General features: G+C 38.6%; 1 protein-coding gene across 1 annotated transcript in view; it reads right to left on the bottom strand.

Annotated features, from left to right (window-relative positions):
- adgb (androglobin) overlaps window positions 1–22,229 on the bottom strand; it is a 53,392-nt gene that overhangs the window by 11,453 nt on the left and 19,710 nt on the right. The window contains exons 9-28 of the mRNA XM_065256778.2: window positions 20,490–20,584; window positions 19,983–20,157; window positions 19,822–19,909; window positions 19,303–19,444; window positions 16,909–16,951; window positions 13,997–14,174; window positions 13,809–13,872; window positions 12,246–12,359; window positions 11,377–11,485; window positions 11,144–11,276; window positions 8,868–8,982; window positions 8,433–8,576; window positions 8,219–8,360; window positions 8,012–8,134; window positions 4,561–4,654; window positions 4,130–4,261; window positions 1,879–2,032; window positions 1,597–1,784; window positions 1,275–1,441; window positions 642–751 (exon numbers count right to left, since the gene is read on the bottom strand). Coding sequence (XP_065112850.1) covers window positions 642–751; window positions 1,275–1,441; window positions 1,597–1,784; window positions 1,879–2,032; window positions 4,130–4,261; window positions 4,561–4,654; window positions 8,012–8,134; window positions 8,219–8,360; window positions 8,433–8,576; window positions 8,868–8,982; window positions 11,144–11,276; window positions 11,377–11,485; window positions 12,246–12,359; window positions 13,809–13,872; window positions 13,997–14,174; window positions 16,909–16,951; window positions 19,303–19,444; window positions 19,822–19,909; window positions 19,983–20,157; window positions 20,490–20,584 — 2,510 coding nt within the window. The remainder of the gene's footprint in view (window positions 1–641; window positions 752–1,274; window positions 1,442–1,596; window positions 1,785–1,878; window positions 2,033–4,129; window positions 4,262–4,560; window positions 4,655–8,011; window positions 8,135–8,218; window positions 8,361–8,432; window positions 8,577–8,867; window positions 8,983–11,143; window positions 11,277–11,376; window positions 11,486–12,245; window positions 12,360–13,808; window positions 13,873–13,996; window positions 14,175–16,908; window positions 16,952–19,302; window positions 19,445–19,821; window positions 19,910–19,982; window positions 20,158–20,489; window positions 20,585–22,229) is intronic.

The following is a 22,229-nucleotide window of genomic DNA, read 5'->3' as shown; positions in this document are numbered from 1 at the left end:
TAATTTTACATTTAGTTCATTTTTGCATCTGAACGTAGGTTAATTGTCTCTTTAAGACCAAATAAGCACAGACTGGTTTCTGACTCTAATCTATACATACACTTAAGACATAAACAAATGTTTTTATTAGAAAAAGAATACTGTGGAGATCATTTTGTTTGTTTGTGCCCTGTCAATAAGAGAAACATTTTATGTTCACTTGCTTTTTGAAATGCGTCTCTCCATGTATGCACTACTGAGTGCCCTTAAACACACGCGAACACAGAGACAGAGGGCGAATTCCAAACAGCGCAGAATAAACAGTCGCTCCACTTTTGGGAAATTTTCAGCCAGAAATTTTTGCTGCCCGAATATTGGATGCCCGTCTGCACCATTGGACTGTGGTGCACAAGTGTCCCCATATCAAGAACTTAACCATAATAAACTTAACCAGCAAGATTTCTTTGGTTAACCAGCTCCAAAAGGTCAGCTGGTAGATTAGTGGTAATCAGCACAAAAACTTTTGGTTCAACATGAGAACTAATCCTGGCCTATGTTGATCCTTCTAGCAGAGAAAGTTAAAAACTTGGAAGTTAAGTAACTACAAAACACTCACACACAACTACACATAAATAACAGCAGCTGTGTGTTGTGACAGGTACCAGTGTGTCCGTAGGGTGCCGGTCACTCCCTTCCTTTCCTCCTGTCAGAGTCCCTTCTGCTGTAAGGCCACCCTGATCCTGACTCGCCCCCGTTTGGGCCACAGAACCGCCTGCAATCAGCAAACACACACATGAATACCCTATAAATACATTGAAGAGCTGGCAGAGTCAGGCTGTAGCTAAGTAACTGAGACAGTGACTTTATAAAGTGAATATGTGTTAAGACAAAATGTGGGGTGGGTGGACAAGAAGACTAAGACTAAAGAAAGAGAAAGAAGTGCAAACTATTCCTTAGTAAGTTGGTGTGAGTCTAGATATATCACTAGATGGCTTGTGTAAGAATGTGTGTGTGTGTGTGTGTGTGTGCGCATCTAAATGTTCTCATTTCTGTGTGTGAAAATGTGAGCATTGGTTTTGGACCCCCCTAGACCCCCCAATACTGTAAAACTGCACATTTTAAAATGGCCTTTTACTGTGGTCAGCCTAAGGTACACCTGTGCAATAATCATGCTGCCTAATCAGCATCTTAATATGCCACACCTGTGAGGTGGATGGATTATTAAGCGCTCACTAACTGGCTTAAATGTCCAAACACTCTTTGATGCATATTTAGAAGTGCGTTTGTGTACGTACCATTGCCGGCTAAGAAGCAGTAGACTGGGATGATGACATGGCCTTTGCCTTGGTTGCTGATGACCTCTTTTTCATTGTCTAAGATAGTGAGTTTAATGTAGACATCTGATTGTGAAGTCTGAAACTGCACAGTAGCAATGTGATCACTGGAGACTTTTACCATATGTCTGGCAGGAAAAACAAACACGTCTAGTTTAGATCGATCTTGATGCAATGTTATTTCAAACAGTAATAATTCATTGTAATAGCACAGGCTGTGTAGTTCAGAAGCCTGCAGTGTTTAGATGCACTATATTACTGTAAATATGATGTGGGTGCTAACCTGCAGATGATGTTCTGTCTCTTAGGGATGTAGTAACCTTTCAACTCTTTAACAGAGAAGTTACTGTTTGGCGTTTCTTTAGCCAGCTTTGGTAATGGTTCTCGGGAGCCAATCAGGCGCATGCTCCATTTTCCACCCGTCAGGGGTGTGTCTCCAGTATGTGCCTCAGCTACAAACGTGTAACCGCTCTACAGAGTGTAAAACATAATATACGATTGAATACACCAATAAGATTTAAAATATGGAGCAAGCTTTCCCAAATCCAGTTAACAACAAACATACCTTGTTTGGGGTGTACAGGTGTGGCTCTACCCTGTTAAAGACTCGGGGGATTTCCTCTAAAGTATCATTATTTATGACATGCAAAATACATACAGGGAGAAGAGAGTAGATCTTGGGAGCAAGAAGCATGTTCTTATGAACATGAAACACCTCCCTAGTGAAGATAGACATTAAAATTGGCTTCATTAAATAAAGTATAAGTTCAGTGCATGTATACAAAATATACCATGAAATCTAAATTTTATGGCGTTGATCAATGTATTTTATTTTACCTTATTTATATAGTATATTGTACACCTTAATATTGACAAAATCTATGTATGTATGTATGTATGTATGTATGTATGTATGTATGTATGTATGTATGTATGTATGTATGTATGTATGTATGTATGTATGTATGTATGTATGTATGTATCTATCTATCTATCTATCTATCTATCTATCTATCTATCTATCTATCTATCTATCTATCTCTACCTACATGTCTGTCTGTCCATCCATCCATCCATCCATCCATCTATTCACCTACCTACCTATATGCCTGTCTGTCTATCTATCTGCATGTCTATCCATCAATCAATCAATCGATCTGTCTGTCTGTCTGTCTGTCTGTCTGTCTGTCTGTCTGTCTGTCTATCTATATAGATAGGGCATCCATCCATCTATCCACCTACCTACCTATATGCCTGTCTGTCTGTCTGTCCGTCCGTCCGTCCATCATCCATTCATCCATCCATCCATCTCTTCCTACATGTCTTTCCATCTGTCCGTCCATCCATCCATTCATCTATACACCTACCTACCTATATACCTCTCTGTCTATCTATCTACATGTCTGTCCATCTGTTCATTCATCCATCCATCTATCCATCCACCTACCTGTCTGTCTGTCTGTCTGTCTGTCTGTCTATCTATCTCTACCTACATGTCTGTCCATCCTTCTGTCCACCCATCCATCTATCCATCTACATACCTACCTATATGTCTGTCTGTCTGTCTGTCTGTCTATCTATCTACATGTCTGTCCATCCGTCTATCTATCTATCTATCTATCTATCTATCTATCTATCTATCTATCTATCTATCTATCTATCTATCTATCTATCTATCTATCTATCTATCTATCTATCTCTACCTAAATGTCTGTCTGTCCATCCATCCATCCATCTATTCACCTACCTACCTATATGCCTGTCTGTCTATCTATCTGCATGTCTATCCATCAATCAATCAATCGATCTGTCTGTCTGTCTGTCTGTCTGTCTATCTATCTCTACCTACATGTCTGTCCATCCTTCTGTCCACCCATCCATCTATCCATCTACATACCTACCTATATGTCTGTCTGTCTGTCTGTCTATCTATCTACATGTCTGTCCATCCGTCTATCCATCCATCCATCCATCTATCTATCCACCTACCTACCTATATACCTGTCTGCCTGTCTATCTATCTACATGTCTGTCCATCCGATTATCCATCCATCCATCTATCTATCCACCTACTTAGCTATATGCCTGCCTGCCTGCCTGCCTACCTGTCTGTCTGTCTATCTATCTACATGTCTGTCCATCCGTTCAATCTATCCACCTATCTATCTATCCACCTATCCACCTATCTATCTATCCACCTATCTATCTATCCAACTATCTATCTATCCACCTATCTATCTATCCACCTATCTATCTATCTATCCATCTATCCATCCATCCATCCATCCATCCATCCATCCATCCATCCATCCATCCATCCATCCTTCTTTCTTTCTTTCTTTCTTTCTTTCTTTCTTTCTTTCTTTCTTTCTTTCTTTCTATCTCTACCTACATGTCTGTCCATCCGTACGTCCATCCATCTATCTATCCACCTACCTACCAATATGTCTGTCTGTATGTCTATCTATCTACATGTCTGTCCATCTGTCTATCCATTCATCCATTCATCTATCCATCCATCTATCCATCCATCCATCCATCCATCTATCTATCCACCTACCTACCTATATGCCCACCTGCCTGTCTGTCTGTCTGTCTATCTATCTACATGTCTGTCCATCTGTTCATTCATCCATCCAACTATCTATACACCTACCTACATATGCCTGTCTGTATATCGATCTATCTATCTATCTATCTATCTATCTATCTATCTATCTATCTATCTATCTATCTATCTATCTATCTATCTGAAAAGAACACTTTTCTGTGTTTCAGAAAAGACAGACATTCATTTAAAAATGAGTGATCCTGACCTGAAGATCAAAATCCAGGAGTTTGCCACCTCTGGTACAGGTACTGAATAGTCAGTGAATGTTATTCTGTTGCACTCATCTTCTCTGCAAGGGTAGAGCTCTGCTATTCCTTCACCATTATCAACCATGTGTCTATCAGAAACACACACACACTTAGTGTTTAATAAAGATTAAAAGAGACAAAAATGACCTATGACACTCAGACTGTCAGAGTTGGCTAGGTTAGGCTACAGAGAGAACCGAGAGAAGATACCACCCACCCACTGAGCTAAGACACATGCCACATTTACCCCTCAGGACAGAGGTCACTCACTACAGACCCGCCCCATAACTAAAGCCAGACACACACAGTAAACAGCAGATGGTACCACCACAAGAAAACGGCAGTGAAAGAATGATGGAGAAATGATTCTTCAAAATAAATAATTCACCTCAGCAAAGCTACAGCATGTTTCTCTAAATCTGACTCCACAGAAACCCACATCTCCTCCAGAGTCTTTGTGACACTCAGATTTTCCTTGGTGCCTAAGAACAAACACACAATAAGCACTCATAAAAAATACACAGCATGCATGGAGCTTGTAGCTGTAAGTGTGTGGAGAGACTAAACAACATGGTTTGACTGGACCAGTTTACACCTGTCAAAAAAATGTCTAATAATAAACACATTTGCGAAGGAGATGTGTTGCACTGCGTGTTGTTTTGCACCCTCCAGACATCCCAATACAGTAAAACTGCACATTTAAAATGGCCTTTTATTGGGGTCAGCCTAAGGCACACCTGTGCAATAATCATACTGCCTAATCAGCATCTTAATATGGATGGATTATCTCGGCAAAGAAAATGTGCTCACTAACACAGATTTAGACAGATTTGTGAACAATATTTGAGAGAAATAGGCCTTTTGTGGGAAAGTCTTAGATCTTTGAGGTTAGCTCATGAAAAATATGGGCAAAAACAAAAGTCTTGCGTTTATAATTTTGTTCAGTGTATTTTGGCTAAACGTGGGTTACTCATTGATTACATCAGATTTATAGTTAAACTAGACGGTGAAATCACGGCTATTGCTTGCTGTTTAGACTGCTGTCAGACAGCCTTAAACTTGGCAAAAACCTCAGCTCTTGCTAAATTTACATACTTGTGTCTGTAAATGAGAGCTAGAAAGAAATCTGTTACTATGGCAGGCAGACGACAAACCAATACAAAGCTTATTTGTGAATGAAAGTAATATCAATATACACTTTTTCATAAGAAACTAGATAATTACATCAGCTAAAAAAGGATGCAATGTCATCTATAGTGTACATACATATACTCTTTCTTGAAAACACACCGTAGAATAAATGTGAACTGCTGCATCCCCCACACCGATGCATTAATTCAAAACTGTGAAACCAATCCACGGTTTAGTAGCAAATCTTTCATAGCCTATTTGAAAAGAGTCCTGTTCATCTGCTTATGAATGCTGGATTCAGACTGTAATTTTCAGACAATAAATGGGTTGTTTGAGGTAAAAAGCGCTTGATGAGCAAACGTTTTTGAAGAGTGCTCGAGTTTTATGACTGAAAGCATTAAGCTTCCGGGATGCAATACGTTTTTTATAGTAATACACGTTATCTTGTTTAGTCAATTTACTTAGTCCCTTAGTCACACTTCCCCTACATCTTTTCTGTACAATGTTGTTTATCTCTGTCTTGATTGGCACCTCCAGGAAATTTTAATAGGATGGCCAAATGGGGTTTGAAAGTAATTTGTAACCTTATCTATTCAAACAAACACTAGACATATTTTAATAGATTTAATCATTGATAATGAGTTTAAATGTGAAGACCAGACCTAAACTCAACCCTATTCAAGGGATTTAAGGGAATTCATATTTATAATAAAATATGTTGTAAAATGTTGTTTATCTCTGTCTTGAATGGCACCTCCAGGAAATTTTAATAGGGTGGCCAAATGGGGGTTGAAAGTAATTTGTAACCTTATCTATTCAAACAAACACTAGACATATTTTAATAGATTTAATCACTTGATAATGAGTTTACATGTGAAGACCAGACCTAAACTCATCCCTCAAGGGATTTAAGGGAATTCATATTTATAATAAAATATGTTGTAAAATGTTGTTACTTATAAATTTTACTTTAAAGCAGACATCGCAAGCACTGCAGTTTGGTTCCAGTGGCATGCAACAGCTCGCACATGAGTAAAAAAGCAAAGCATGTTCATTGCTCTTTGAATTTTGACAAGTGTTTCTCTTTTTCCCTATTTCCCTCTCATCCTCTGTCACTCGGGTGATGCTGGGAGGTATGGAGATGGAGAGGTGTGTTATTCTCTCGGCTGTCATACTTACTTGGTGTGACTGGCAGCTTCATTGATAAATATGAGCTCAAGGGCCTTGCAGCAGAGAGTTTCTTTCTCTCACACACAAACATAACACACAATACATATGTAAGATATAACTGGACACAAGAGAATAGGTCAGAATAAGACTGTTGGCCATCTAAAAGTACTTAGTCTCTATGATCCCTATTTACTGTATACATTTAGGGATGTCAAATGATTAAGTGCGTACAAAATAAAAGTTTGTGTTTGCATGATATATATATATATATATATATATATATATATATATATATATATATATATATATATATATATATATATATATATATATATATCTGTGTACTGTGTGTAATAATTATGTACAGTAAGATTTTTTTATTGAAATCTATAGAAATTAAGTCACAACCTCGAACTTCGAATTAAAAAAATTGAATCGTCGATGCTGCCATGCCCCCATGTCACATCCGGTCGGCTTGCCAAGCGGGGAAAAAAACACATGTGTTGAGTGCTGCGAGTCAACCTCCTCTAACTTGGCTAGCTACAGCCAGTCAAAAGATAGCATGGCAGATGCAGGAGACACCACGCAAGCTGCTCTTTACATGGGAAACAAAAAACAGCACGCGCCTCCAGCCTTCAGCTGAACTCAATCAGAACAGAGCACAGCGGAATGGCGTCGTTTCTTTGAACTGAGATCTGTTTATGTTTCAAAACAACTTATTTCAGTTGCTTAAGAGTTATGAAAACAGCATTTAAACATGACTTATTGGGGTATAGTCTCACAATCTCGTCTGACAGTAATAAAAGCGCGTTTTTAAGGTGCAAAGTACTGACAGGAATGTTCAGCTGACAGGAAGTTTCGTTTTATCAGGTATGTGCGCGTACCATATTTTTCCACTGGCAGCACGACTAACATGGCAGGGCCTCTCCAGGTTCAAGGTCAGATATTATATTTAATAAAAGTCTAGTCTAAATATAGCATAGCATTTTTTTGTGCTTTCAAATTAGTTTAAAATCGTACCGAATCGAATCGTGACATAAAATAAATAAATAAATGTAATCGAATTGAGGATTTGGAGAACCGTGACACCCCTAATGTAAAGTATATAAAAATACACAAACATTTATGTATATATTTTGGTAACATTTACATTTTATTTTGTATGCAATTAATCACGATTAATTGTTTGACAGCCCTACATGGCTCCGGTTTGGTTGATCTAATCTCAAATAAAAAGAAGTAAACAGGTAAAGGGTCCCAAATGTGTTGTGATCTTATTCCATAAACCACATTTGGAAATAGATAAAAATTCATGTGAGTGCATTCCACTACTGAAAAAGAAAAAGTGCCCTATTGTGTCCCATCAACTAAAAACTACTTCCCTAAAACAATGGTTATAAACTTTGCTAGTTATGTTGGGGTAAAAGAAGACCAGAATAATCTCAGCAATATTACTTAAAAAAATGACTCAATACCATGATCAAAATGATCAGGGAAGAATTTAAGGTCACTGCGGAAGTGTTAAATCTGGACTTTACCTGGTCTTGCTGCAGTGAGTATTTCTCTGACCAAGTACCCCTTCCAACCTGCCTGTAGGACAGTAGCTGCCTGCATTTCCTGGTCAGTGGCCTGCCTGCCGTTCCATCCCTCAGGGTTGCTTTCTAACACATAAAAGATAGGCTCATGAGTCACTTGCTATGCGATCTGTAAGATACAGGAACTCTCAGAGAAACTGTTAACTCCACCTGACTGCGAGTCCGCTGCTTTTTCATTGCTGCTGTGTGTCGATGGGTCTCCGGTCAGAGTCTGCACCGCAAACAGCTCATCTGAGGTCAATTTCCGCCCCAGCGCAGTGCAGAACATTTGATAAACAGCCTCATTAAAGACCTGGATCACAAGAAAAATCAGCTGAGCTCTCTTTAATCCACCAGTGTGTGTTTGTGCATATGCAAAACCCACCCTTTGCTGCTGTATGCCTACGCCATGGGTCCTTTCAAGATCTTTGGTAGCTGAGGGCAGTGCCTCAGGATCTGAAAAGCAGCTGACCACACGAGCCAGAGCTCTCAGAATCATTGTGGCCTGCTCGCAGAACCTTAGACTCTCCTGGACACAGGCAAAAAACAGACATGTTATACAAGAACTGTACATGACAGATGACTTTTGAGTTGAGCAATGATGTACTGCTTTGTTATCAGGTTAATGCAAGAGATCAGAGGAAGAAATGTGACATGCAAGTTTGTAATTATATGAGGGTCAGTTAATGATATAATTGTATTTTTCGGCATATGCAGCATGCTTTGTCTGTATGTAAGGTGTGTATTTAAGTGCAACTGAAGTCACGTGATCCCATCTACTAAGGATGCAACCGCTCGTGGATGTGTTTGTGTAGCATGCCTTGTCAAGGTGTGGCATTACGGTCTCCTCATCACCAAACACGAAGGGAGACATACTGCAAAGATGTACATGGATGGCAAATGAAGCCCTTGTTTGAATATGAAGAACATGACGCCTGGTGAAACAGAACAGCAATTTGAGAGAGTCATTAGTAGAACCTTGAACATTGTCTTTTCAGCAGTATATTATTGGTGTGCAGTATTACTATTACTATATAGTTAATTCCTATAGACCCCTGTGTTAAAACTTTACAGCAAAAAAATAATGTTTACAGCCTAAGAAAAAAAGTTGGTCTATATAGACATGTTCAAAAACCAATTTAAAATGATTCAAGCTTTGTGACATGGTGCATTATCCTGCTGGAAGAAGCCATCAGAGGATGGGTACATGGTGGTCATAAAGGGATGGACATGGTCAGAAACAATGCTCAGGTAGGCCGTGGCATTTAAACGATGCCCAATTAGCACTAAGGGGCCTAAAGTGTGCCATGAAAACATTCCCCACACCATTACACCACCACCACCAGCCTGCACAGTGGTAACAAGGCATGATGGATCCATGTTGGATCCACCATCTGAATGTCTCAACAGAAATCGAGACTCATTAGACCAGGGAACATTTTTCCTGTCTTCAACTGTCCAATTTTGGTGATATTGTGTAAATTGTAGCCTCTTTTTCCTATTTGTAGTGGAGATGAGTGGTACCCGGTGGGGTCTTTTGGTGTTGTAGCCCATCCGCTTCAAGGTTGTGCGTGTTGTGGCTTCACAAATGCTTTGCTGCATACCTCGGTTGTAACGAGTGGTTATTTCAGTCAAAGTTGCTCTTCTATCGGCTTGAATCAGTCGGCCCATTCTCCTCTGACCTCTAGCATCAACAAAGCATTTTCACCCACAGAATAGCCGCATACTGGATGTTTTTCCCTTTTCACACCATTCTTTGTAAACCCTAGAAATGGTTGTGCATGAAAATCCCAGTAACTGAGCAGATTGTGAAATACTCAGACTGGCCTGTCTGATACCAACAACCATGCCACACACAAAATTGCTTAAATCACCTTTCTTTCCTATTCTGACATTCAGTTTGAAGTTCAGGAGATTGTCTTGACCAGGACCACACCCCTAAATGCATTGAACAACTGCCATTTGATTGGTTGATTAGATAATTCCATTAATGAGAAATTGAACAGGTGTTCCTAATAATCCTTTAGGTGAGTGTATATTAAGCCTTAAAGTTCTGCATAATTAAGGGTGTGGCCACTTGAGTGACGGGTGAACTGGTACTGCTGTCACTATATTCGAGATATGTGGGCGTGGTTTTAGCAACCCAGCCACCATCATCTTCACCCATGCCCCGCCTGCGCAATGACGCGCTGCCAAGATGGCGAAGATAAGGTGCGTCAACTATTAGCTTAAAAAGCTCTTCACAAACCTATGGGTGACATCACGGACACTAAGTACATATTTTTTACAGTCTGTGGTTATGGCTTATCTTGCGTATGATCATCACATGACTAAAAGTCACAGTGAGCAAATCACCTATAACTAAATGCCTCTAAATTTACCTATTACATAATTCACCCATAAAAAATCTTATAAAGAGGGTACATGACAGTATATACAGAAAAGAGGCCAAATGTTGAGATATAACAGGCAAGATTTGGTCATTGACACATCCAATAAATATTTAAATTTATATGACTATAAAGATTTTTTGAAAAATCTGTTTACATTTTCGTTCTTTCTTTCTGTATTAATCCAATGAACAACGATTTAATTAACAGACTCCTACATTTGCCCCCTCTGAAATTTGCCATTTTGTTCAGTGTGATCTCTAAATGTAGGCTCTCAGGTTTTAGGCCACTTTGCAGCTACAAATAGCAGACTACAGTAGGTCAGATCACTCTCTCTTTCTCCATTTCAACCCATGTTTTTTATCTTATCTGTCTTCTCTTTTAGAGACTCCTAACAGAACGCTACATAAAGGCTGATAAAGTCGCACAGCCTTCTGTCAGGGTTGAAGGCCAGAGATGATTGCAATTAAAGATAAGGTTACGCCTGCTTAGATAGGAGAGCTTAATTTAAACACGCATAATTCTAGACAGCAAAATGGATAAATCTTAAAAAGTTCAGAACTACTCAGAAACAGCGTATTTAGCAATAATGACAGGCAGATTTGAAAAAGTTATAAAGATAAAATAAAAATGTTAAAATTGGCCTTGTTCTTAACACTTGCATTAGTAGTCAAGGTTAAGTGAGGAATAGTGAGTTAGTTGTTACCCAGGAGGAAGTGATAGTAATGCAGCTTTACTAGCTGTGGTCTGGATCTGCAACACAGGGAGTCCAGAGACGATGCTCTTCCATGAGTATGGCCTAGCTGTCAGGAAACCAGGCCTGGTAGGAGACACGCCTTCTAAATGTAAACACACACAAACGTATTTTAAAAATGCTGCTTCTTTAAAACTGACAGACAAACAGTGTGTATGAGTTTGTATGTGACTAAGTCTTCTTACTCTCCTCCATACTTTCTCCCCACTGTGCTAATGCTGAGAAACAGATGACAAATTCAGTGGGTAACAGGTTGTCCACAAACAGAAAGTGTGTACATTTCCCATCTGTAGACTGTGAGAAAAACGAAGGGAAGTGATAGTAAAAGAACTGGTAAACACAGGACTGTATTTCATTTGTGAAAAAAAAACAAGATATTTTAAAGGATCTTCATGTAGGTCTTCTCATGCAAGTCTGCCGTTGTTTGGAGCTTAACAACCAGAGGTGGTTACCCAGGCAGGTTTTAGGTTAAGCAAGGACCTTCTCCTAACCTAGTGGTTCCCAAACCTATATACGTGCATCCACCCCATTTAGGGCCCCCCCAAAGAAAATTCCTGACATAAAACATTGTCAAACTAAGGAAAAAAAAACATTTTAAATTAAACAATTTAGTGGTGTTGGTTGGTTGCTATATTTTTCTAAAGTTTGATTACACAGAATTTATGATAATTAACATATTTTATAAAATGTCATAAAACTGGGTCCCCCTGGCAACATTTCGGGACTGCCCCCCAGTTTAGGAACTACTGCCCTAACCCATTCCCTAAACCTAACAATCACAGAAAACTTTATTCGATTTTTAAGTTTCCTCATGAAGACCAAAAATGTCTTTAACAGGTATAACAATCACTAGTATTACTATCTTTTTGGGGACATTAGGGGGTCCCCCCCAGACACACAGCTGCATAAACTCACACTCAAAGTAATTACCAAATAATTAATAAAATCACATTCCTCAGGATATAATGTTCAAAAGCATAGCTCACAACAGAGAACAGCAAAAACAACATAATTACGAAAAAATGCATAGAGATATAAAACAGTGTTTGTGTACCTGTGTGTGATAAGTTGTGTTAGATTCAGGTTGTCTAGAAGAAGCAGTAACGGAGTGGGTGGAGGCCATTGCGTTGGACAGTTGAGAAGCAGACAGTCGAGAGGAAACGGAGTTCTAATAGAGATATGAGTCACTTTCAGATTCTTTTCTAACATAACACATCTCTCCCACCACATATCCCATAATTATAACAAGCACCATTAAATGCCATAATAACAGGTTTGGGGCTGATTTTAGTATTGTTGTTTTTTTAATAATGTATTTTGAATGTCATACTCTAAGGTTTATACATGATCTTATTTATATTACTGTTTTAATATATAACATTTTATAAACACTAAGGCTAAACAGTACTTCACAGTGAAACAGAAACGTTTATATGCAAGCACCCTTATATTAAAGGGACAATTCATTCCACGCAAGACATTTTAAAAAATACCATATAGATAATTTATTATAGCATGTTAAAATTGCCACTTTGTAGGTGTGAGCAAAAATGTGCAATTTTTGGGCGTGTCCTTTTAAATGCAAATCTCTGCACTAAATGCAGTGCCGTGGTTGGATAGTGCAGATTAAAGGCGGGGTGCATGATCTCTGAAAGCCAGTGTTAATATTTAAAATCACCTAAACAAATATGCCCCTACCCCAATAGAATCCGGACCTTCTTTGATAGACCCGCCCCACGCTTACACAACCCAGGTAACGATGTCGGTTAGTAGACATGCCCCTTACTGCTGATTGGCTACAAGTGTGTTTCGGTACTCGGCCCGACTCCCTTTTCCAAAGTGTTTTTAAAAAATCATGCACCCCGGGCTCGCAAATGCTGGGTGGTACTATCCTCTTCTGACATCACAAGGGGAGCCAAATGTCAATGACCTCTTTTTTTTCACATGTTTGCAGAGAATTGTTTACCAAAACTAAGTTACTGTGTTGTTCTTTTTCAATTTTTTTAGGTTGATAGAAGCACTGGGGACACACTTATAGCACTTAAACATTGAAAAAAAAAAACGGTTCTCATGATATGTCCCATTTAAAGCTGAAGTGTGTCATTTCCCAGCTTGTGTTAATATCTGCAGAGACAACTACTGTATAAGTAAACTGCTTTTAGGTTGATTTTCATCGGAAATGTTTCAACAGTGTGGTGCTTTAAATCATTCCTGTTTATTTGAGCATCCTGATGAGGGGAGAATTTCACAAAATCTCATATATGACTCGGATTAAATCAGTTAAATGAAAATTCTGTTATCATTTACAGTATTTACCCTTATGTAGTTCCAAACCTATATGTTTCTTTCCTCTGTTAATTTTGATGAATGATGGTGAGCAGACAGTTGATGGTACCCATTGACTTCCATGGAATTTACCATCATTTATCAAAATATTTTCTTTTGTGTCAGCAGAATACAGAAACTCATACAGGTTTAAAACAACAATAGGGTGAGTAAATGATGACAACATTTTCATTTTTGGGTAAACCATTTCTTTAGTGCTAGCAGTACAGAAATGACAAACTTTAGCTTTAAGTACACCTACAGTCTTTACCTTTGATCAAGCAAACTTTACCTGACAGTGGGCTGTCGTGCATTGATGTGCATATGTGTTTGGCTTGTGGAAAACCAACAGCGTTCTACAAAACACATTATATTACCAAATTAGTCTTTAAATTAACAATGCATGAATATTACTGTGACAAAATTGATAAATAAAGGATTAGTATAAGATGGCTTGGACCGATGATGATTAACCCTTACTGGAAGCATTTAGTGAAGTTGTGAAGATCCACCCATGTGTCCTGCAGCAAGGGTTTGTCAGACTCATCCTGGGACTGAAGCACTGTAGAATTTGATTCTTTGGCTGTCTGCACCCTCTCTTTATCCTTATCGTCGCTCTCTTTCTCAGATTTTAAAGTTGATTCCGCTCTCTCTGCATCTTGGGGATTTTTAAAAACATTATACAGTTGGTTACAAACCAAGACAGAAGTGAAATATTGGTTGGGAAACAAAGGACATTTGCATAAAAAAAAAAATTGCTGTATTAAAGCTTTGAAATGGTATCACAGTTTTTGCAAAGATGTTTTAAATGAGATTCTCTCTCTCTAAAATTACTTCCCATGGGGGTATCATGATTAACTCAGTTGTGCCAATCAGGCTTATTAAGCAAATTGGTGGCACCATAATAATGTCTCAATTCATTATGGCCATTTATGGCATCACTGTCTTAAATGTGATATATTGCAGATTTAATTGATTACATTCAATGTGCTGGGCTGACATATTAGACCATGAGACTAGAGATGCCATAGCAATGCCACTGCTGGGCCAACTCCATTTACTTATCCACAGGTGTTACTAAGCAACACACTGGGCTCTCGGGGAGAGCATATAATTGGCCTGTCGTGATGAGGGGCGAGTGCAAGATCATGATCACAGATAGAGGTTATGCTGCGCATGTGTACGCATATCTGTGTTTGTGCTGATGAAAAGAAGACGGATTGGATAAGTAAAGAGAAAGAGATAAATGAAAATTGTGTTTAGAGACAACTCAACTATCTATCATTGCATTACACCAGCTATTAGCGTCATTGCTCTGATGGCTAAACAATGAATGGAAGGAGATAAGTGTGGCGAATTATCCGTCTTTACAAATTCATCTTTTCATTTCAGTTTCATTTGTATTTAACATTGTTACAAAAGCACTTAGCTGAAAATGAACAAAAAGATTTCCCACTAAAAAGCCAAACCCACTTAATAAATAATAGCTCAATTTATATGAAAAAAGATTTCAGTTTAAGTGCTTCACAGGCAGCAGTTCAAATCAAATTAGATAGAAATGGTTTATATTTGAGCAAGATGTTAACTGCCAACACAAATGTAAAAGTACATATCCAAAATTGCCATTATTAATATTTGAAGAGTTTGGTTCCAAAACTCAATAAACGGCATTTTAAAAAAATGAGTTACTGCCAAAATCAGTATTGTATCAGGTCAGTATTTAAAAGTAAATTCTTAATTTTACGCAAAATCTGATATCCGCTGTGTTATTCTGTCACCTTTTTTATCAAAACGCGATAAACGGCAGTCCTCCTTCTCTGCAGAATACAATAAATCCGCTCAACAAATCACAGCGCATCATTCCACGCATTGTAAACAACAATGGCGGCGTGTTGAATACACACAGAATCCTAGTTTTCCTCATCTACTTTGTACTTCGTGATCAACAAACAAACAAAACAAAATAATACTTTTGATGGCATTGATAAACCTGTGGTGGTTTTTTGTGGCAGTGAAGAAACGTAAGTCATCAAAATCGAATAATTTACGTGAGAGGCACTCGGGCGAAGGAAAAATGCAGACTGTTGCTTGTTCTCACACGACAGCATCAAGCTTCTCTAGTCAACTAATTGAATATAAATGGCAAAGATGAATGCACATTTATATACTGATTCAATAGATTTATAAGATAAAAAATATAATCAGTTTTTAAAATAAATCTTTGAAAATCAAAATATGGATTTGAATTTTTAATGTTATTATAACCTAAAGATGATATGTGAAAGTTTGAAACAGAAAATAATGGTTTTCATCTTGTCACTTTCTTGGTATAGAAACACATTTTTACAGAAATTAGTCAAAATGGAATTATTGCGTTTTGGAACCAAACTCTTATTTTATATACAGTACTGTGCAAAAGTCTTAGGCCACCACCAGCTTTGTTGTTTTAGCAAAATTTTGATGACCATTGATATTTATTTTTTGCTCTCTTTATTAAGATACAAACAGTAAATAAAGAAAATATATGTACATGTACACAAAATGCAAAAAAATTAATAATAATAATTTAAAAAATTGCTGCTTCAGACAAAAGTCTGTATTTAGTGTAACCTCACTTGACACTAAACACATCTTGAACTTCTTTGAAGATCGATTAGAAATTACACTGTCAGAAATAAAGGTACAAAACTGTACCTTTTCTGTCACTGGGGCTGTACCCTTTCAAAAAGTACAGCTTTGCACCTAAGGATTTCATTTTAGTACCTATGAGGTATATACTGGGACCAAAGACAGCTTATTAATACCTCAAAAATACATATTAGTTTCTCAATGGTACATATTGGTACTAAATGTACTTTTTAAAGGGTGCTGCCCCGCTAGGGTACATATTTTAACTTTTTTTAACAATGTAGGTCCTTAAGGTACAGTAATCTACCCAAAATTGTATTCTGTTTTGTATTCCTGTAAAGGTACCAAACGGAAACTTAGGGTACAGCCCCAGTGACAGAAAAGTTACAGTTTTGTACCTTTATTTCTGACAGTGTAGGGTTTCATTTCATTTAGATTTTAAGAAAGCCTGCAGGTTCCTGCTATTGTTTGAAGTGTAACGGGAGGTCACACTAAATACTTGACACTTTAGCTAATAATTGTATTTGTTTTTGAAAATTGCATACAAATTTCCTGTATTTTCCAGTTGTATTTTAATAAAAAGACTGAGAAAAATGTACAGTATATATGGTCCCTATACTATTGCAAAAACAACAAATGTAAAGGTATTGTACCATGGTGGCCTTAGATTTTGCACAGTACTGTATGATACATTATACATTAGTATATTATACTGTACACTTGTGCTGTGATGCTGTTGTGATCCCTACAGAGGCCTGTCTTACCATTGGCTATACTTTCGCCCTTATTCTTGTCCTCTGCCGTTACCTGGGGAAAAATGGGGGATATAAAGTGCAAAGGGTTAGCTGGGAGTGATATGGACGAGGAGGGCAAAGGATGTCCAGATTCATTCAGTCAGTGTGAGCTGAGCCCATCTGGCTTCCAAAAGCCAGTGAAAAAATCCTCTAATCTGACATCTGGACAAAATGGATTTTCTCTTTCAATTAACCAGTCAGAGGATAGCAAGTGCCACAAATGATGGGTCTTCGGACGGTGACAGGATTAGGGGACACATGTTTGATTAGCAAGTCAGTCTTTACCCGCTAATTGGCACACCTCTATGTAAAAACTACTTTAATGTGTTTTTTATGGATGGTTAGACTATTCCCTTTAACTAACTCAGTGTGGTGCCATGGAAACAATCCAACTAAAAGCCTTCGAAACTTCTCGAAATGGGCTTTTTCCCTAACTGAACACGACCTTGCGTCACTTTAGGAAGCCTTTTAAAGCCTTAGGAGTCGTCCAACTGTGCAATTTATCCGTGGAGGACAATTAGGGGCGCTCTGTATGCTACATATAATGAACAACAGTGCCGGTGATTCAGAGATAGTCTGTGACTCACCATGAATCTGAGGTAAGGAGAACAGGATGACAAGCACGGAGGACAGAAGAAAAAGGGAGTAGATAAGGGGAAGAAAATCAACATTATCGCAGCCTCAATGTAGGCACATCAGGTGACTTCACCACGTATGTCAAGGGCCTAAAGTTGAAGAAAGTCATTCATAGGTTGATATACAGCTAAAGCATAGTATAGTACAGGGAAAACACTGTTTCTCTATAAAAACCTTGCCCTGTCTTAGCATCCCACCATTCTTGCATATCAGCACTGGCTGACGAATTATCTGTTCAACCAATGGCCAGGCCCAAACAAAATCAATTGTAATCTGTCAAAGACATTAACCAACACAATGCACAACCGCACGTCCTAATGCGGAAACCAACCCATCTCAGTCTGATCTGAGCTGAACTTCCTGCGAGACACCCGCCCAGATGACTGTCAGGCTAATTGAGCCGCTTTTTATATCGTCCGGAGTACGTGACCTATCCTTTTATGTAACAAAGCATGTGCGCTTCACCATACTGTCTTTCTTTCTCCATCTCCCTAATGCGGGGTCTGCCGGAGGCGCTCTCACAATTGGGAGACAGGCAGAGTGACATTGGAGCTGGAGAGAGAGAGGCGTCAGAGGAGTCATAGCCTGTCGCTGCCTCCCGGCCTCCAGCCGGACTACAGCCAGAGAGCAGAACATTCTGGCACAGTACACAGCTGAATACTGGGTGTAAACAGTAGTGTTTCCCCTGACCGCATGTGTTCAAAGAGGGTGAACTCGTATGAAATAGATGCTGATTCCCGCAGCCATGCTTTAACAGACTGTGGGTTTCCAGCAGATAGGGTCTCAGTCTACTCTCTAAGTGATTCATTGCAATTCTTCTTGAAACAATTGTACGGTCAGTTACAGTCAAAATGATACATTAAATTAATTCATCACATATGACGTTTGATGAACCCTATATGGTACAGTATATACGGTAAGAGAACATTTTGTGTAATAGTGTTAAAAATCATATTTTAAAGGGACACTCATCTTTTTTTGAAAATATGCTCATTTTCCTACTCTCCTAGTTAAACATTTGATTTTTACCGTTTTGGAATCCATTCAGTCGATCTCTGGGTCTGGCGCTACCACTTTTAGCATAGCTTAGCATAATCCATTGAATCTGATTAGACCATTAGCATCACGCAAAAAATAACCAAAGAGTTTCAATATTTTTCCTATTTAAAACTCTTCTGTGGTTACATTGTGTACTAAGACAGACAGAAAATTAAAATTAGCGATTTTCTTGGTAGATATGGCTAGGAACTATACTATACCATGGCTGCAGGAGGCCAAAGATATTATGCAGTGTCCGAAAAAAGTCCCCTGCCATTAAAAGTTACTAACGGGACTATTTTCGGCTGCTGTGTAATATTATTGCGCCTGCTGCAGCCATGTTACAGCAGCAAAGTCTTTGATTATTACACCAGAATAAGAGTATAGTTCCTAGCCATATCTGCTTAGAAAATCGCAACTTTTGATTTGTCTTAGTACACGATGTAACTACAGAAAAGTCAAGTTTTAAATAAGAAAAATATCTAAACTCTTTGGCTATTTTTTAGCACGAAGCTAATGGTCTAATCAGATTCAATGGAATATGCTAAGCTATGCTAAAACTGGTAGAGCCAGACCCAGAGATCGGCTGAATGGATTCCAAAAAAGGTGAAAATCAAATGTTTAACTCTAGGAGAGCAGAAAAATTAGCATGATTTTTCAAAAAAAAGTGAAGTGTCCCTTTAAGCATACCTGATTGGTTTCGGTGACATCCAACGTATTAGGACTGTTTTGGTTGATGTCAGTTTGGGGGTGGTCATTCTCGCTATCATCTATTTCAGTGAAGGAAGCCAGATTAGAGCTATAGCCACGCCTCTTTACAGCACCCTGGTCCCTAATAACCACACAGAATACAGTGTTAAAATAAAAACCATAGCTTCAATAACACCTTTTCCGATCAACCTCCCAAAAAACATATAAAAACAAAATCACTCCCTAAACAGTCTACGTGCTCAAACTATCTAATGAGTGAATATTGGCTTGTGATCAGAAGCGGTACAATAAGAAACTCAATGCCTTGTCTGACTCCCCCACACAGCCAATTACTGCTGTTAGCACTCACTGTGCTAATGTACTGCGGCTAAAGATATAATAACTGGATGTAAAACAATGCCAATATTCGAACACGTGTGTAAAAGTGTGCTTTGGCATGACAAATAACTTTTCCATTACACAGAAAAATTTATGAATACACACACGGATACATCTTACATGTCATGAGCGGCCACAGTCATGAGTTTGAAGTTGATGAAGGGGCTGCAAACCTCTATGAACTCCTCTGGCTTCTGAACAGGGGGCTCTAGAGAGCACAAACATCTATTTGAGCCAACCAGAGCCTTTCATCATATTATTTACACAGAAAAATGCTCTACCTTTGGGTTCATCTGTGATGCTGGTCTGCTTGCGTGGGCGGATGAGCTTCCAGTTGGGGACTGGGGGTGGTTTGGGTGGGGCTGCTAGGGGGCAGTCCCGAGTCCTAGTAAGCAGCACAGGGTGACTGTACAGCTGAGAAAGGCCATACTGCCTTAGACTCTCAGATGAGTCGGCCTGAAAAAGATACCACCCAACAGGATCACAGATTATGAGTCTTAATAACAAATTAGACAGCAAGGGTTAATCCATGTGTGAGATGGGAGATTTTTACATTAATGAGCTTTAGGTAAGTTTGTTTGGTGAAGGCGTAATATCAAACGATTTGATGTTCGTGTGATCCCATTTTTTAGACTTTAGCTTACTTAAAGAGTATTTCTACTAGAAAGACTAATTTGAAAATAACATGAACTGGATTACTGGATATGTACAGTAATACAAAAGCACTCGTGATGTGGTTTAATGAAATATGATGTTGCAATGCATAGAAAATGTATATTGAAAAGTACCATCTTGGTAAGAACTGAGGTCCTTTTCTCCAAAAGATGCAGGGGTTGGTAACTGGCACACACAACAATTTCAGGTATAGGTGTAACAGCAGTGGCTAAAACAAAAAGAGAATGAAATGAGTGTATGAAAAACTTTGCAGACCCTCAAAATTCTTTTGTCGTCTGGTTTCCGTCTCTAAGACTTTAACCATAATAAAATGAATTGAGTGCAGCTGCCTTAGAGAAAAGGGGAAGAGGGATCGAGTGGATGATCAATGCCTGAGTTTCAAAGACAAAGGCGCTTACAGCAGAGAGGGCACAATAATCTGTCAAGCCTTATTTTCTTGATTCAAACAGCACACAAATTTTCTCTGTAGAGAAAGAAATGAGATACGCTGCGTTTGATCTTAATTTCCTACGGCCATCTCTGATCTGTTATCAGTGCCCTGTCTGTTACATGATCAAGATCAAGCTCTGGGCCAAGAGGAAGAAGAGGGTGAGAATAAAAAAGAGGGTCTGTGCACAGACACTGTGGAACATGAAATCCCCCTTTTACAGTAACCTTAACCTGTGATTTTTGTGATTGTATTACAATGACACATCACTTGACGGCATATAAAGCAGTGCATGAATTCACTAATAATATGCATTTTGGATCACTAAAACCGCGTAAAGTATTAGCATCCTAAACTAGTGGAAGTATGGGAACCATTATGTTTTCTTTAAGACCTTTGATATTGGAACCACTCACTTTTTTCTAATTTGGTGCATATGAGCGCTGTCAGACAAATCCATTCCACTGGAAGAATGCTCTTCTGGAAGAATAGATTATACTCCGTTCTGCATTTCAGCTAAAACCTTGACTTCCACGCTGCTGCCTCCTCAAATCCATTCCACTTGGCTCACTTTAGAGTCCATATAAATGAAACTCAATTTTTTTGTTTTTGCTACTTTCGCCTGCTGCCCTAGAGGTCTGAGCAGAACTGTGGCTGTTTCTCAATATCAGATGGCAGTACTGGTCTTTCCAAGTCACTTCCTTCAGAGGCTAGGTGAGGCTCCTCTTTAGAATTTGGAGAACACGTTAATGGACCAGGCTAGCAAGTGCACGTTATTGCGTCATTACGTAAGTACAAAGGTGTGCTTTAGGCGCTGCGCGCATAGGATTGTGGGTGATTTGAGAGCGCGAAGGATACACATATGCATCCTTTCCTGTATATGGGATATTTTTCGAACGAAGGACTCAGTCCTTGGTTGCAATTCCGAGGATCCTCGACACTGGAACAGTCCTTCAACGGATGTCGATGACATCCGCGAAATTCTGGCTTCTGAGGATACTTCCTTGACATTGAGAAACAGACTTTTCTTCCCTCTCCCGCAAAGGTTCTATTCTGCACCCATTCGCTCCCACTTAAAATATCTGCCATCTCCTAAGAATCCTAACCCAACAGATCCCATTAAATTTAGGTCTTGTTTCCAGAATCTCACATTTAAAGTTCTCTAACTAAAAAGCACAGATAAAATGCATCTTTGGATCAAAGTAAAAAAAAAGTGTCAGCTTGATACATTTTTTTTTATTTTTTGTAAATAGATGTAACAAGTAGACGCATTTTATTACTTTGATCCAAAGACATATTTTTTTGTAAGATTGGGTATAACAAATATAAAATGTAGGGTATACAAAAATTTTATCAGTTTACCTTTATTTATCTTGTTAATATAAAAATAAAATATTTTAACACTGTACTGTTAGCAGAGTAGAAA

This window comes from Paramisgurnus dabryanus, chromosome 12 (genome assembly GCF_030506205.2).
Source record: "Paramisgurnus dabryanus chromosome 12, PD_genome_1.1, whole genome shotgun sequence".
NCBI lineage: Eukaryota > Metazoa > Chordata > Actinopteri > Cypriniformes > Cobitidae > Paramisgurnus > Paramisgurnus dabryanus.
This window is presented reverse-complemented; position numbering and strand designations above follow the sequence as displayed.